At 45.3% G+C, this 18,155-nt stretch overlaps 1 protein-coding gene across 1 annotated transcript in view; it reads left to right on the top strand.

The window, feature by feature from the left end:
• The window catches only part of ULK2 (unc-51 like autophagy activating kinase 2), a 252,205-nt gene that overhangs the window by 167,329 nt on the left and 66,721 nt on the right, over positions 1–18,155 (top strand). The window contains exons 13-16 of the mRNA XM_033921554.1: positions 2,473–2,644; positions 3,134–3,194; positions 5,437–5,529; positions 14,939–15,076. Of these exons, the coding sequence (XP_033777445.1) occupies positions 2,473–2,644; positions 3,134–3,194; positions 5,437–5,529; positions 14,939–15,076 (464 nt within the window). The remainder of the gene's footprint in view (positions 1–2,472; positions 2,645–3,133; positions 3,195–5,436; positions 5,530–14,938; positions 15,077–18,155) is intronic.

The following is an 18,155-nucleotide window of genomic DNA, read 5'->3' on the forward strand; positions in this document are numbered from 1 at the left end:
CTTCCCTACCCCCCTGCTTCTAGCATCTGGCTCACCTGCCTGTCCTTCCCTTTCTTTCCTGCTGTGGGTTTTTCTTTCCGTCTTCATCCCCTTGGCCCAGAATCCTTTTCCCTTTCACTCCCTCCTTCCAATTTGAGCCGGGAACACGAGCGATCGCACGGTCCCCGCAGCCACCACTCGCCTGCCCAATCGATCCTACTGTTTAGCCAGCTCTCTCCCTTCGCCTCACCTTAGTTTGTAGGTTTTGTTTTTCGGCGACATGCACGCTTTCCCAAAGAGCCGCGCACGCGCGGCTACTCAGTGTTCAATCTTCTGCTCTGCTGCAACTTCCTGTTTCCGGTTGCGTCAGAGCAGAAGATCGAAACTGAACAGCAGCGGGGACTGGGGGGTCTCATGGGAGCGCGTGCGGGACCCGGCCTGAGGCCTAATCAGTGTCTGCACCGTACGGCACACCAGGCAACATCTCGCGGCACACTAGTGTGCTGCGGAACAGTGGTTGAAAAACACTGCACTAGGCCACTCCTTCCTCCTTCTTGATGACTGATGCTAGTATCCAGCCTTCTCCAAGGACAGACAGGACTGTGAATCTTCATGCATGGAGTGATATAATCAGTGGGGCCTGTCATGGGAAATGAAACCAACCTAATCCAAAAATTATCTCCTAAACAGTCCAAAGTCTTTCTAAAGAGAGGAAAAAGATTTCAGCAACATAACATAACATCGTACTTATAAACCGCACAACCATAAATTCAATGCGGTGAACAAAAGATTAAAAATAACATAACCTAAGGATGATTTAAATTAGTTTGTTAAATATTTTGAAAAAATGAGTTTTCAATTGAGTTCTAAAGTGCTTGTAATCCCAGAGACAATTTTGGCAGATAATCAAGTCTGTGATAGATAGGTTCTGTTGTCTTTCGATTAAAAACCTCTCTTTGATCTTGCCAAAATTCATGTAAAATTTATTTCTTTAAATTTTACATGAATTTTGGCAATTATGGTACAAACTGAATTTCAATAATTATGAAAATGTCACTTAGCTTTCTTCATAAAGATTTCCCTGTTGTTCGGTGAACCCAAACTCTATTTGCCATATCCTCAACAGAACCTGTTTCGCCACCTGCTGTGGCTTCTTCAAGGGTCTGAATTATCAAGGGATATTGATAATTGGAAAACATACAAAGTCCACCAGCATTCAAGCACCTTCAATACGCCATTGAAGGTGCTTGAACGCTGGTGGACTTTGTATGTTCTTGAGGCACTCTTGACACATCACCCTTCCATGTCCAGGACGTTCTCTTTGACGCTTTATTTCTCATTCTACCAGAAGATATCATGTCGAAGACTTTGACTCGGAACTCTCCATCCACTCATCTAAGGTTGATGGCTTCATATCGGACCTAGAGTCCAATGTCTAAGACCGCCTCTCAAATATCCCTTGTAGAGGGGACGACCTCTTTGGGCTTCACATAGAGGAGGTTACAAAAATCAAAAAGCATACTGATTGCATCTTAGATAATGTGGTCATACAATTACTCAACCTCCTCAATCTTCATGTAAATATAGTGCACCTTATAGATGACGGCCCTGTTATACCTTCAGATGTTGCTACAATCAACTTTCCTCCTCATCGCGTTCTTCAAACCAGAGGCATCCTCATCAGCAGAGACAGCTGTCTCACCCTTTACAGGCTCAACAGTCTTGACTTTTTTCTGCAGAGCATCGCCAAGGAACCTCTCCCCCCACCAGAATTGCCAGTGGGGAGTTAAATCCACTACTTTTATCACCACTGGGCCCTTATCTCATCAAACATTTGGGTTCTTCTGGTGTTACATTCCTTTAGCTACTAGTAGATTAAAGAGTTCCTGCCCAATAACAGCAAATGGGAGAGGATTGCATGACACAGTAAGACACCCTGAAAGCTTCTAGAAAGTGTTGGCTAAAGTGCTGTTTTCTGCACTGGCTCTATTGGTAACATTACACCATGCATGAGGATTCAAGCCCTCCTGTCCTTTGGGAATACCCGCTATAAGTAAGTAATTTTGTTTTTGGAGCACATATTGTTATGTGAATTGGCTTTAGCAGTGAGTAAATAGAAGATGCATCCTGAATGGTTTATGGAATTATCTGAAATGGTTTCATTGAACATTTTGCAGTGTAGTATGGGAACGTTAACCTGAGTCTTAACACAAGGAATCAACATCCAGTCTAAATAGAACCCCTTCAAAAGAACTAAGAAGGGTGTTTCAGAATTTGCCCTGAGCTGTTCCAGAGAGCAGAAATCTTGTTTATTTGAGGTTATATGTTTGGCACATTTCATGCCAAAATTTTCCTAAATAAATCTGAGCTTTTCATTTGGCCAAAGGTTATTTTTAAAGTAAGGTACCGTGGAAACTATTGTTACTACAACATAAAGATCTTGGCACCTATCTGTGGTATTCCAAATTCACAAATATTTTTTTTAAATCTTAGTCCCTGCCAGACATGCAACATGTTCAGGAGGAAAATTTATCTTCTCCGCCCCTGGGTCCTCCAAACTTTCTTCAAGTGTCCAAAGAATCTGGCAGCACCAGCAGTAAGAACTCTTCTTGTGACACAGATGACTTTGTCCTGGTCCCCCACAATATTGCATCAGATCCCTCATGTAAGAGTGTTTTCCATGCAGAGCTTTGATTTGGTTTATTGAAATTCTGTTTTAATTATGTTAAACCTAATATAAGATGTGTTTTTTGTTTCTTCACTTGTCTAGTTGAGTCTTTCCTAGACAGGGCTTTATTGGTTGCAATAAGTCAAAGCTTACAGATTATGTATGTTCTAATACTTTGATAAAAATGCTTTATATAATGTAATGTAGCTGCATATTCAATATTCTGTTGTCATTTTGTAGTGCTTTGGATTGCATCCATCTTCAAAGAAAAATGTTTAATGAAATGTCATTTTCCCAGGCACTGACAGAATAAAGCATGTTACTGTCACTCCTCCCTCCCTTGCTCCTTATAAATTTTCCGTCTGTCAACAGGTTTATATGCAAGCCTACTTATTACAATTCCACAAACACTTACAGGATGTAATATATTTACAGTATAATAAATCATCCAGCTTTGTACTCTTTGGTGCTGTCCCCTCTTTTCAGATGACATGCCTGTGGGAGCAGCAGGTAGACGGACTTCCAGTGAATTCTTGATGTGCGGCGGGTATGTTTGCTTTATTTATAATATAATATGGTGAATTATATTTAATTTCATGGTTTCTCTGGTTTATCGCTGTAGACCAGAGGTTCTGAATCCAGTCCTCGGAACACAACCAGCCAGTCAGGTTTTCAGGATACAGCAAATATGCATGAGATAAATTTTCATACACTGCCTCCATTGTATGTAAGTCTGTCTTATGCATTCATTGTGGATATCCTGAAAACTTGACTGGATGGGTGTGTTCTGAGGACTGGGTTAAGAACTCCTGTTACAGACTAATACATTAGAGGCACTTATTTGTAGCAGCAGGCTTTCATAAATAGGATCTTGCAGTCATAATATGATGATGTCACCTAACTGAACATACACAGATAATAAGAAATAAATAAATAAAATATCTGCTCTCCGAGTTGCAGAAGAACCTTCCCAAGTTTTCTGCACTGGCAGTTGTCACCTGTCCCTTAGTTCATATCAAATCTTCTGTTGAAGAGGTGAGAATAAGTGGGATCATATGGTTGTATGATCCTTCTGTCATGGAGAAACCCCTCATTACAGGTAAACCATGCTGCTCTACCTGAAGGCAGACAGGATACATGCAGCCACACTTGGTAAATCCCAGGCTGAAGGTTGCTGCTGCTTGAATATTTTAACGGAATCGTTAGGATGCTGAGTGATGAGAGAATTTATGGTGGTTTGTTGATTGTAATTATTTTATTGTACGTTTTATATTGTACGTATGATGTAAAAGTGCAATATGAATGATGGAATTAAATCAAAAATTTGTTTGCAACAACCTTTGAGAGAAATTTATTGTATTGGGTGAATGGATTTGAAGACTGTCATGAGCAAATTCCGTCAGATCTGGAAGATTAGTTGAGATGGTAGTGTGCAGTGAAGGTGTACATTGAGGACCAAGTAAGCTGCCTTGCATGCCTCAACAGTCAAGGCTGACTGGCATGTAGTAGTAATAACTGGAAAGACCATAGTAGGCTCAATTTTAAATTTTGGTGGAATTCAGTTTGCCACATATACAGAATGGAAAGATCAATAGCGGTGCAAAATGGAAATTATAAAAACTTCATTAAAATTTGGGAACCATTAACGTCCTTTTGTCATGATTGATGCCATTTTCCTAATATTTCTATATTTAATATGTAAGATAAGGGTGGGGTGGGGGAGGGTTTCTATTATATGAAAAATAAAAATTACTAAAGGGATTTCAGGATGGGAGAGGGAGGGTTATATTTACAACTATAAGTTATAATGATAAGATGTACAAGTGGTTAAATCTATGTTATTGTGTTGCAATTTTTGTACACTTGATGAAAGTTTTAAAATGAATAAAGAATTTAAAAAAAAAAAGAAAGGGAATACAAAAGATTGGTTGAGATGGAATAGATTGATTGGATCCAAGGGAATGCTAAAAAGTTCTCGGTTCAACCAGTGGCTATTGTGACTCACCAAATAGCATGACTTAAAACTTCTGACCTCAGAGAGGATTCTCTAATACTTCCTGTCTGGGCGACAGCCTCTGGTGAAAAATACAGCTCAAAGAGGATTCCACAGCTATCTGGAAACTCTCTGCATACCCTCCTGATCAATCTCAGCAATATTGCAGGCCTTCTGCTTCCACTACTTACCACAAATCCTACCATTGGTGGTCAATGGTGATAGTTTGAACCCAGGACAGAGTAGTGACTGGACATCACTTCTCTTCCAGCCAGAGGGGGATAGAAAGGAGGAAGGAAGGGAATCGTATGAGGGAACTGGCAGGTACTTGTGTGCCTTGGGACTACTGTAAATGCTAACATTTAGTTGTTTTATTTTTAAGTGATGTGGATTCTCCTTGTAAAATGAAGAATACATTTGGCCTACCCACATCATTCTTTGCCCTCCTTGCTATCAGTTACCACATATAAATAGCTTGCTAAGATCACTATTTGCACATGTAGGTGATCTATTTGTTTAATAGTCACAGTTTACTGGTTGGAATGCTTCTGAAACAAGGTCCTTACTGTGTGTTAGAAATTTATTTGTACCGTATGAAAATATTCTTATGTAACTAACATTATCTTCACTTTCCCTGATGTAATCTAGACATTTGGATTTTTTTCTATACTGTAAATAAATCTTAGGATATTGTCTTACTTTGTAAGGATTAACTTGTCTTTTAGAAAGCCAAGTGAGTGTTGAATTTTTGGAAGTGTAATTTCTTTCTTTGACTCTCTTTGTTCAAAATGTACAGACAATCACCATTAAATGTTTCTGGGGGCTCAGGAGCTATACTGAAACCATCCTCTAGCTCTTCACGATGTGTTACTTCAACATCTGCCAACAGGTGTGTGGGCATAGGATTTATCTTTTGTATTTTCCACTGTAAAGCCAGTTTATCCCAGGACAAACAGGCAGTATATTCTCACATGTGAGTAATGTCATCCATGGAGCGTGGTACGGACAGTGCAAAAGTGTACTTTCAGCTTAAAAAACTGAAAAGTCTCGAGACCGCCCTTACTATGCATGCGCAAGTGCCAACCCACCCGACATTGATGCACGGTGACCGTCAATTCTCAGCTTTCTGTGAAGTAAAAGTCTTTATCCCAGGACAAGCAGGCAGCATATTCTTGACTGATGGGTGACGGCACCGACGGAGCCCCGGTACGGACAATTTTAGAGTGATTGCACTCTAAGAACTTGGAAAGTTCTAGCAGGCCGCACCGCGCACGCGCGAGTGCCTTCCCGCCCGACGGAGGCGTGCAGGTCCCCAGTTTCTTAGTTTCCGCGGAGCTAAGAAGACGCACGTTTCAACAGCTGTTGAAAACTTTTTTTCTATTTTCACCTTCCCGCTCGCGTAAACTCGTTGGGAAATATTGTTTCCCTCATTTTATTTTATTTTCTTTGTTTAAAAAAAAACAAAACAAAACTTAATTCGTTTTTCTTTCATTTTTTCGGTTTCGCCCCAGCGGGGCCTGTTGCCACCATCGAGGCCTCGGCCTTCGATTTGGCTGAAGCCGTTTTTACATTCATGCCCCCTCAACCCGGGTTTAAGAAGTGCCAGCGGTGCGCTCGACCAATTTCACTCACAGACCCGCACAACTGGTGTCTACAGTGTCTTGGTCCTGACCATTGAGCGTCTACTTGCACTCGCTGTGCCACTCTTAAAAAGAGAACTTTAAAAAATCGACAAATCCAACAGCGATTATTGTTTGGTACCGAGATGTAGGATTCGGCGGCACCGGTCCACACTTCGACCCCGACGCAGTCGGCACCTGCCTCGTCGACACCGCGCCAGTGTCGCACCCTTCAGGTAAGCCGGCTAAGAAGCCTTCCCCGCTGGAGCGCCCTCCGGTCTCAGTGGTAGCGAGCCCAATCCTGCCGACCTCGAGGCGCCCACGGAAGCGCTCCGCTCCGATTGAGGTAAGCCCCTCGACATCGGGTTCCTCTTCGGAGTGTAGAGCGGCACCCAAGGTACCGCAGAAGAAAAAAGCGGTACCGGTGCCTTCACTGGACGAGCGCATTGCTGCCGTCCTGCAAGTACAGCTTAAAGAACAACTACAGCAGCTGTTACCTGCCCTTCTGACACCGAGCCTTCCAGTCCCAGTCCGGTCTGAGCCTCCGGTACCGACAGTGGAGCAGCCTCCTTTGTCGGCATCCACCTTGTCGGTACCGATGCATACCACTTCCTCGATATCTATGCCAGTCTTAGCGCCGGAACCGAGATCCTTACACCAGGCTGTTCAAACATCGGCGCCGACACAGCCTATAACATCTCACGGTACCGTTTCACAGAGGTCTGGGAAGTCGATGCATAAAACTCGACACCTAGAACCCTCCACACCGGAATCCCGGGACCGCAGTTTTCAAGTGCGGGACCCTGATCTGTGGGGCGATTCGGAGGACCCTCTTCTCTCAGAGGGAGAGTGTTCATCAGGAGAAGAGGATCCTTCTGCTTTGGATCCATCCTCTAAACCTGATGCAACTTCTTTTACCTCTTTTCTCAAAGAGATGTGTGAATCTCTCTCTATTCCCTTGGAGGCTGAATCCAAAAAATCCAAGGCATTTCTTGATGCTCTGGATTTTGACCAGCCTCCAAGGGAATTTCTCAAACTGCCTCTCCATGACATATTAAGAGAGACATTTTACAAAAATCTAGAGACACCCTTGACCATCCCAGGAGCTCCCCGCAAACTGGACTCCTTATATAAGGTCATACCTATTCCAGGCTTTGACAAGCCGCAACTCCCCCATGAGTCCTTACTGGTGGAATCTACTTTAAAGAAATCCACGGGGGCTAGTGTATATGCTTCTGTCCCTCCTGGCAGAGAAGGTAAGGCCATGGATAAGTTTGGCAAGAGGTTGTATCAAAATGCGATGCTAGCAAATAGATCAGGGAACTATGCTTTCCATTTTTCTTTTTACCTTAAGCATCTCATTCAGACTTTGTCATCTTTTGAGAAATATCTCCCTGACCGTAAAAAATCTGCCTTTCGCCAAACTTCTTCATCGATCTTACAACTGCGCAAGTTCATGGTCAGATCAATCTATGACACCTTTGAGCTGACCTCTAGGGCCACAGCTATGTCGGTAGCTATGCGGCGACTGGCCTGGCTCAGAGTTTCAGAACTCGATGTCAATCATCAAGATCGACTGGCCAATGCACCTTGTTTGGGGGATGAGCTGTTTGGAGAATCCATGGACTCCACTACTCAGAAACTCTCAGCTCATGAGACTCGATGGGACACTCTCCTTAAGACAAAGAAGAAGACCCCACCTACTAGGCCTTTTCGCCAACAATCGGCCTATCAACGTAGATTTGTGGCTCGTCCTTTACCTCAGACCCAGCAGCAACCCAGGCGTCAGAGGCAACAACAGAGGCAAGCTGCTAGACCAGCACAGCAGCAACAGCAGGTGAAACCTCCCCCTTCACAGAAATCAACTCAACCCTTTTGACTTGGTTCTCCAGGACATAGCCAGTCTCTCTCCTTCTGCCCATCTTCAGCAGCCCATAGAAGGACGCCTTACTCATTTCATAAGCCGTTGGGAAATCATCACCTCGGATCAGTGGGTCCTCAACATCATCCGCCACGGCTACTCTCTCAATTTCCAGACTCTTCCTTCCTAAAGTCTGCCAAGAGAGTCTGCTTTGAACACTTCTCAGTCTTCCCTCCTTCTTCAAGAGGTTCAATCCCTCCTTCTTCTGAACGCCATAGAGGAGGTTCCTCTGGATCAAAAGAGGCAGGGATTTTACTCCCGTTACTTTCTAGTTCCCAAAAAGACAGGAGATCTCAGACCCATTTTAGATCTTCGCGATCTCAACAAATGCTTGGTAAAAGAGAAATTCAAGATGCTTTCTCTAGCTACTCTTTATCCTCTTCTCAATCAAGGGCGACTGGCTATGTTCCCTAGATCTCAAAGAAGCATACACTCACATCAATCTGGCCTCCAGACAGTACCTCCGCTTCATGATCAACCATTGTCATTACCAATACAAGGTGCTACCCTTCGGTCTGGCCTCCTCTCCAAGAGTGTTCACCAAATGTCTGATTGTGGTGGCCGCCTTTCTACGTTCCCACCACCTTCAGGTGTTTCCTTACCTGGACGATTGGTTGATAAAGGCCAATCCTTCTCAGATAGTACTCCAGGCCACCAACCAGACCATCATGTTTTTACAACTTCTGGGGTTCGAGATCAATCTACCCAAATCTCATATTATCCCCACTCAGAGACTTCAATTCATTGGAGCGGTGCTGGACACAGTCCTCATGAGAGCTTTTCTGCCGTCCAACCGTCTTCACACTCTCCAATCTCTGTGTCAGCAGGTGCTTCATCAACGTTCCATCTCTGCCAAGCAAATGATGATACTCTTGGGTCACATGGCCTCCACAGTTCATGTCACACCCTTCGCACGTCTCCACCTACGCACTCCTCAATGGACCCTAGCGACCCAGTGGTCCCAAGCGACGGATCCTTGCTCACGACACATATCTGTGACATCCTCTCTTCATCAGTCTCTACAATGGTGGTTGATATCCTCAAATCTCTCCAGAGGTCTTTTGTTCCATCTACCTCCTCATCAACTTGTCATCACCACCGACGCCTCCCCTTATGCCTGGGGAGCTCATTTGAACGAATTCCAAACTCAAGGACTTTGGACAGCCCAGGAAATGAAACATCGCATCAACTTCCTGGAACTCAGAGCGATGTTTTATGCCCTCAAGGCCTTCCAGCATCTTCTCTTTCCTCAGGTCCTTCTACTGTGCACAGACAATCAAGTTGCGATGTACTACATCAACAAGCAGGGTGGGACGGGCTCTCGCCTCTTGTGCCAGGAAGCCCAGAAGATTTGGGCTTGGGCCACAGATCACCACCTATTCCTAAAAGCTATCTACATTCAGGGAGAACAGAATTCCTTAGCGGACAAGCTCAGCAGAATTCTCCAGCCTCACGAGTGGACACTCGATCCTTTTACTCTGCAGTCCATCTTCGCTCAGTGGGGTACTCCTCAGATAGACCTCTTTGCAGCTCCTCACAATCATCAGCTGCCCCACTTCTGCTCCAGACTCTACTCTCCTCACCGTCTGGCAGCGGATGCATTTCTCCTGGATTGGTCCAATCTCTTCCTGTATGCTTTCCCTCCTCTGCCTCTCATGCTCAGGACCTTGTTCAAGCTCCAGAGGGAACAGGCCACCATGATTCTGATTGCGCCACGGTGGCCCAGGCAACATTGGTTCTCCCTTCTACTTCAACTCAGTTCCAGGGAACCTATTCTACTTCCACAATTTCCTTCTCTGCTCACACAACATCAGGAGACCCTTCTGCATCCCAACCTCCAGTCTCTGCACCTGACAGCCTGGTATCTCTCGGGCTGACTTCAAATGATACTCTTTTATCTCTGCCCGTTCGTTCTGTTCTGGATGCCTCCAGGAAACCGGCCACTCTGCAATGTTACCATCAGAAGTGGACACGGTTTTATTCCTGGTGTCTTCTTCATCATCATAATCCTACGTCCCTTGCTGTGGAGACCGTGTTGGATTACCTTCTTTCTTTGTCTGATTCTGGTCTCAAGTCTACTTCCATCAGAGTCCACCTCAGTGCTATTGCTGCTTTTCATGAGCCAGTCCAAGGAAACTCCTTTCAGCTCATCCCTTGGTCTCCAGATTCATGCGAGGACTTTTCAATGTGAAACCACCTCTTAAACCTCCTCCTGTGATCTGGGATCTTAACGTGGTTCTTTCAGCCTTAATGAAACCTCCGTTTGAACCTTTGACCACGGCTTCTTTCAAATTTCTCACTTGGAAGGTTCTCTTCCTGATTGCTCTCACCTCTGCCAGGAGGGTCAGTGAGCTCCATGCACTAGTAGCAGACCCACCCTTTACCATCTTTCATCATGACAAGGTGGTTCTGTGTACACATCCAAAGTTTCTCCCTAAGGTTGTCTCTGAATTCCATCTCAACCTATCCATTGTTCTGCCTGTTTTCTTTCCGAAACCTCACTCTCACTCTGGAGGACAGGCTTTGCATACTTTGGACTGTAAGCGGGCTTTAGCTTACTACTTAGACCGTACTAAGCCCCACAGATCATTCCCTCAACTCTTTCTGTCCTTTGATCCGAATAAATTGGGACATCCTGTTTCTAAATGTACGCTGTCCAATTGGCTCGCAGCGTGCATTTCTTTCTGTTATGCTCAGACCGGACTGACTCTGGAAGGTTCTGTCATGGCCCATAGAATTAGAGCTATGGCAGCATCTGTAGCTTTCCTCTCCTATTGAGGAAATCTGCAAGGCTGCCACTTGGTCCTCAGTGCATACTTTTACATCTCACTATTGTCTGGACGCATTCTCCAGACGGGATGGTCACTTCGGCCAATCTGTTTTGCAAAATTTGTTTTCCTAATGGCCAACCTTCCCACCATCCCTCTTTTTGTTAGCTTGAAGGTCACCCATCAGTCAAGAATATGCTGCCTGCTTGTCCTGGGATAAAGCACAGTTACTTACCGTAACAGGTGTTATCCAGGGACAGCAGGCAGATATTCTTGCGTCCCACCCACCTCCCCGGGTTGGCTTCTTAGCTGGCTTATCCTAACTGGGGACCGCGCGCCTCCGTCGGGCGGGAAGGCACTCGCGCGTGCGCGGTGCGGCCTGCTAGAACTTTCCAAGTTCTTAGAGTGCAATCACTCTAAAATTGTCCGTACCGGGGCTCCGTCGGTGCCGTCACCCATCAGTCAAGAATATCTGCCTGCTGTCCCTGGATAACACCTGTTACGGTAAGTAACTGTGCTATATTGTATTTTTAAGAAATATTTTGTACTTTTTAAACTATTTTGTATTTTGCTGATTGTCGAGCCTTCTTCAGTGTAAACCGCCTAGAAATCATCCGGTTATGGCGATATAGAAGAATAAAGTTGTTATATTTTGGAGTTTCTCCAAGCATGTAAAACTAACCTTTTCTGTGCCTTTCCGTTTGGTTTTTTTGTCTTATTTACCATATTTTTTGCTCCATAAGACATACTTTTCCCCCCAAAAAAAAGTGGGTGCAAAAAGGGGTCCTATGGCCTTATTTAGATCAGGGTTTCTCGTCTGCTTCTGCCACTGCTGCTACTCGTCACTTGCTCGCCAACACAAGTAGAGGAAGGAAAAGGCCAGGCTGGCCCAGACCTTTTCTCTCCAACGTCAGAATTGACGTCGGGGGTAAGGCTTTTGGGCTGGCAGCATGCTATCGCTGCACCCGCCTGGCCCTTCCCAGCAATTTGTTCCATTCAGAGGGAGTGAAGCGCTGCCAGCTCCCCGCTCGTCCCTTGCTCTTGGTCTGCAATGAGGCCATGGCTTGCAGTGCCGCGCTGACTGGAGTTCGACCGGCTGTTGAGCCAGGTGCCACCCCCCTCCCTCCCCGCCACTGCTGTTTCATCCCACTTGGAGCCCTCGCCCTTCGGCGACGCGTCTTCACAGTGGCAGCAGCAGCAGGAGATAATTAAATCCAACGAGCGGGCAGGCTGAGGGGGGGGGGTGGTGGAAGAGGACAAAGGCTGGAAGGCAGTGAGGGGAACATAAGAGGGAGGGAGGAAGGGACAATTGTTGGCCCTGAGTAAGGAAAGAAAGAAATCACCAGACAACAAAGATAGGAAAAATGATTTTATTTTCAATTTGGTGATCAAAATGAGTCAGTTTTGAGAATTTATATCTGCTGTTTATATTTTGCACTATATTTGTCTATTTTTCTATAGTTGTTACTGTGGTGACATTGCATATTTTAAAAAGTCATCTGCCTTGACATCTGTGCCCTGTCCCTGCCTACTAGTGCTGCCTGATTCACGATTCGAATCGGTTCACCGATTCACCTCGGCCCCTAAAGCAGAAGCAGCAGCGCAGCTCTTGCTGGCTGGCTGCTGCCGCACCTGTTTTAGAGGGCGAGGAGGGTCAGTCGGGAAGTGCTGCTGTCCGGCTTCCCTCCTGGCCTCTACGAAGGACTGCCCCCCTCCCCCAGGAAGGCCTCCGTATTCCCCCTGGCCTCCCTGAACCGTTTACCTTATAGCTTCAGCCTGCAGCCGAAGATTGCGGTTACAGTGTCTTTGCAGTGCTTTGAGTTGTTTCCTCTGCTGCAGTCCCGCCCCTCCTCTGATGTCAGAGGCAGGATCGCGGCGGAGGAAACAGCTTAAAGCACTTTTGCAAAAACGCTATAACCGCGATCTTCGCTGCAGGCTGAAGCTATAAGGTAAACGGTTCGGGGAGGCCAGGGGGAACACGGAGGCCTTCCTGGGGGGTGCACAATCTTTTTTTTGGGGGGACAGGTCTTGGGGGGTAACAGACCTTTAAGGGGGAGTGCAAACCTTTAAGGGGGGGACAGGCCAGGGATGGTGGCATAGGCCTTCAGGGGGTAGGTGCAGGCCTTCAGGGGGGGGACAGACCTTCAGGGGAGGGAGACCCTGGTGTAGAAGTACACGGAGGGAGGGAAGGGGGGTTCAAAGAGATGTGCATATACTGGACTTTTGGGGGGGGGGAAATAATGGATCTAAAAATAGAGGAGAGGGAGAGAGATGATGGACAATGGTATTTAGGGAGGGAAGGAACAGAAAGGGAGAGAAGTTAGACACAAGGGATGGTGTGGAGGAGGGGATAGAGATACTGGATAGGAGGGTAGATGGAAAAAGAAAGGGAGAGATGATGGACCCTGGGGTGGTGGGGAAGAGGGAGAGATGCTGGATGAAAGGGTAGTTAGAGACGCAGCAGAGCAAATCAGGGCAGTAGAAGGGCCCAAAGCAGCATGTGAAGACTGCTGCACACGCTGCTTGAATCGCCAGGTTTGTAGTCAGGTCCGCAGGAAGGGGGGGCGGCAAAGGACTCGGACTCCTCTGGTCTATCGCAGAGGGCGGCCCTGCTCCATTTCTCGGTTTGTCCCGGAGAGGGGGGGGGGGCAAGAGGCGCTCTTTGTGCCCCAGTCCCGGCTTGTGAAGACGATCGTCGGCTGGCTGGGAGCGGGCTTGTGGAGGTGATCGTCGGCTGGTGACCTAGTACGCACATGCGCACTCTCGCCAGCACAGCGCGACAGATCAGATCTCAGGGAACACTCGGCAAGAGTGCGCATGCGCAGCTAGAATTTTATTGTTATTAATTTTGATGTGAAAAGATGATTTGTGCTGTATTGCTAGACTGCCTCCCTTGCAATTAGTTCTCGATAGGTGGGTGATTTTGTAGTCTTACTGGACAGAATTCAGTAGTTGTAATCTGGGGCTGGAAGAATAGATGGGCCTCTCTATAGGTAGTAGTGGTTCTGGATCTCCCTCACCACACTTTTTCTGCCAGCAGCTGCTGCCTTGAAAGTTGCTACATCAGAGGGCTCTCCTAAACATTTGTATCCTAGGCACATGCCTAGTTTCCCTATACCTTACTCATGCCCTGGATTTGTTCGGTCCTTGTAAGTCTATGGTGCTTTGATCTGAATTAAATAACATTTGAAGTCAGACAATAATACATTCATTGTAAGAAATTGACCTAAAGGTGCCGAAATTATAGAATGAGTGTTAGTTGTAAAGCAAATCACGTTGGAAATTTCACAGATAAAATAAGTGGTAGAAAGTCCTTTATATTTGTGCACCACTTTATTTTAATAGCTGTACAGCCCTTGACATTCACTTCTGGAATCAGTATCCGACACAAACTGCAGAATGTCAATGGACACTGATTTTTCTTTCCAGCACAACCTTAGCCAAACAAATTTTAGGCCACTAAATGAAGTGGAAGTTAGTAACTGATGCTTAGCACTTGAAAGTAAAACAATATCGTAATCATGTCTCTTTTTTCAAAGTCCAATTACACAATGTTTTTCATTTTGTTTTAATTGTGGGTATACCTTGGGAAATTGCCTTGATAAACACTGCAGCCCACTCTTCTCTTTGGACTTCCTGTTCAGTACTCAGCTGACTTTCCTAGAACCAGTTTGTTTTGAATTTGTGAAATGTGGAGGAGTCTGACGGGGAGGAACTTAACTCATTTGATTCTGCTATTTCTGTGAGTTTTGTAATCATAGAGCTCAAGTGCCCAATTTTGCAGCTGGCTGTTTCTGGATTAAATTAGTTTCCCCAGCTTTTTTTTTTTGAAGAAGCAACACCAAGAAAAGCTTACTGATGAGTTGCATCTAGTTGCTTTGCCTTTTTCTTTCTTAGTACTTTCTGTTTTTGTAATGCAACAGTGGCGCAAATTAAAGCGAGACCTGCTCAGCAGTATTCACTTCCCCATTTAATGCCTTTTGACTTCAGACAGGCTCAGCCTTCCGTGTCACCCCGCAGTGAGACAGCTCCAATTCCTGTCCCAACCCAGCTACAAAATTACCAGCGCATTGAGCAGCACCTGACCTCGACTGCCAGCCCTGTGTCAAATCCACATGGATCCCCCAGGTGAGCTTTGTGTTCATAATTATGTGGTAGGTCTGAAAGATCACTGTCTATTACAGTCTAAATAAAGTAGTCAGTTTATTGCAGAGTAAAGTTACTTTGGCTGACTTAAGTGCTGATTTTCTGTTAAATTCTAGCTCTAGGAAAATGTTTAAAGTTTAGAACCATGATTCTCAACCCAGTACAGTGAATATATATATGAGATTTGCACATGATGGAAACAGTGCATGCAGGATATCCTGAAAATGTGAATGGCCGACTGTGCCTGAGGACTGGTTAAGAACCCCCAACTTAGAAGTACAGTACTCCGGAACCCCCGCGAATCTTGAAAAACCGCAAATACGGTTTTTCGTGGGGAAGACTGGAGAGGGCAGCGGGAGAGGCAGGAAAGAGCAGCCGGAGCGCCGGTGAGTGAAGGAAATCACTAGCTGTATGCACCGACTGCCTCATCCTGCACTAAAGTCGGGCCTTATCAATCAGGAGCTGCATGTCAAACCCAATCTGCGAACCATTCATCTAGCGTTGCAGTCATTGGAGAACACCCTGGAAGCAAAGCAATCAGGGTTTTCTTGGACAATGCCACAGCAGTGACATATATCAACAGTGGTACTGCTTCACTCCATTATGCATTTAGAGGATAAGGCTGCTAATACTGGGCAGTAGCGTTGGGGATGGGGGGGGGGTAACCCAGCCTGTTGTCTCCTGTACCTCCTGATAAGGTCTGTAGTGCTGGTCAGACAGGGAGCCTGGAAAAGAGGTCAGAAGATGCAGCTCTAGTTCATGAAAGGTACTAGGGCCTGACATGCCAGTTACTGAGTGTCTGAAGGGTGGATATTGTAGGGAATGGCTGTGTCACTCCTGTCTGGACTCCATTGGACTTCGGCTTTTGCCACCCTCCTCTCTCTTGCCTTCCCAGGCAGATGCTGTTGTTGCATTTGGTGCCACATTTAAACCTGCCAGTCTGTTCATGCATTTTTCTTTTTTTTCTTTTTACTTTAAGAAATTGTGCCAACAATAATCCCTCTACATAGCATAACTTCAACCCCAACAGGAACTAGCTCAGTTGCTTTTTCAGAGCCTGTCCCAATAACTCTCTAAAGAATCTACATATCCCCCCCTTTCCCATATAATATACAGATCTCTTTAACCTTAATGCAACCAGCATATTAACTTGTCCCAGTCTTTGCTATCATATGAAGCAGCGGTATGCTGCCATGAAACCACATGCTTTAAATCTACCAGTAATCAAAATCTTGCTTTCCAGTCCTCCATAGATGGTACCACGAATTGTTTCTAGTGAGATGCCACTATACACATTTGACTGCTGCCAATCCCAATCACAGTCAAGAGCCGGATCCATTATAAAGCCCAAATAAATGGCCAAAGAAGTTGACAATATTTTTGAAAGCATTACTCCAGCATCCAACCAAAACGTTTGTATCAGTCCACAGGTCCACCATATATGTAAAAAGGCTCTCATCTTGCCCCCCCACCCCCTGCCCACACTGCCAGCAAACATCTTAAATCAAAAGGAATATCTTTTTCAGATGATCAGGAGTAGAATACCATTGAGTAAGAACTTTATAAGCATTTTCCTATATGAGTACACACACTGAAAATTTTTTGATTTTAAATAAAATGTATTTCATTCTTGTGAAGTGAATACTCTTTCCAAGTCTTGTTCCCATAGACATGTTCATGCATTTTTTTTAGTTTGGGGACTGTCTCAGATTCCACCCTGGGTGTTTCACCACTCCCAATTTGCTTATTCAGTAGGGTGACTAGAAAGCCATATTAAAGCTGGCAGCCCAAATCAGCTTCTTCCCTTAGAGCAGTGGTCTCAAACTCAAACCCTTTGTGGGGCCACATTTTGGATTTGTAGGTACTTGGAGGGCCGCAGAAAAAATAGTTAATGCCTTATTAAAGAAATGACAATTTTGCATGAGGTAAAACTCTTTATAGTTTATAAAACTTTCCTTTAACAGTTAAAAGGAAAGATATATAAACTATAAAGAGTTTTACCTTATGCAAAATTGTCATTTCTTTAATAAGACATTAACTATTTTTTCTGCGGCCCTCCAAGTACTCTATTTTTTCTGCAGCCCTCACATTTAAAGTTTAATATCTTTTCTTTCTCAAAACTGAAACATTTCAATCACTATATTGAAAATAAAATCATTTTCCCTACCTTTGTTGTCTGACTTTCTTTTCAAAATCTACGTTTCCATGTCTTACCTTCCCTTCCTATCTCTCTCTTCTTCCATCCTGTTTCCATGGTCTGGCATCTCTTTCCTTCCTTTCTCTCCCTTCCTCCTGCCTTCCTTCCTTTCCCCTGGTCTGGCATCTGTCTCCTTCCCTTCCCTCATGCCCTGGCATATCCCCCTCCCCATATCCATGGTCTGATATCTCCTTTCCTTCCCTCCCTCCCATGAATTTGGCTTCTCTTGTTCCTCTCCTCTCCCTTGTCTTCCTTCCCTCTCTTTCCCCAATTGGGTGCAGCAGCAACAGAAGCAGCATTTCCCTTCCCCCTTTCCTGTGCAGCAGAAGCATTTCTCTTCCCCTTTCCCTCCCTCTCCCTTTCCCTGTACAGCAGCAGCAGCAGCAGCATTTCCCTAGGGTCCCCCTTTCCTATGCAGCAGAAGCATTTCTCTTTCCCCTCCCCTTCCGTTCTCTTTCTTGTGGAGCAGCAGCGTGTCTGGCCGGCTCAGTTGATCGTTCCGTTCATAGCCGCGGATGGCGGCTCCTCGCGAGATCGCGCCTGCGATGTTGTGAAGTCAGAGAGGCTTCTGATGCAGGAGTGGATAGTGCGAGGAGCCGCCAACCCGCAGCTTTGAACGGAACGATCGACTGAGCTGGTCAGACACACTGCTGCTCCAAAAGGAAGGGAAGGGGGAAGAGAAATATTGTTTTGATCGCATCCAGACTGCGAGCCGCAAAATAGCCTGCTGGCCTTAGAGTGTTTAAAATAAACTAACTTTCTGATCCAGTGCAAGCTGTAGTATGTAAATTAGTAATTGAGGAACAAGATAGTTTCTTCATCCTGCCTTGACTTTTTTTATTTTTCACCATTTAACTTTTCAGA

Source organism: Geotrypetes seraphini, chromosome 15 (genome assembly GCF_902459505.1).
Source record: "Geotrypetes seraphini chromosome 15, aGeoSer1.1, whole genome shotgun sequence".
Classification (NCBI taxonomy): domain Eukaryota; kingdom Metazoa; phylum Chordata; class Amphibia; order Gymnophiona; family Dermophiidae; genus Geotrypetes; species Geotrypetes seraphini.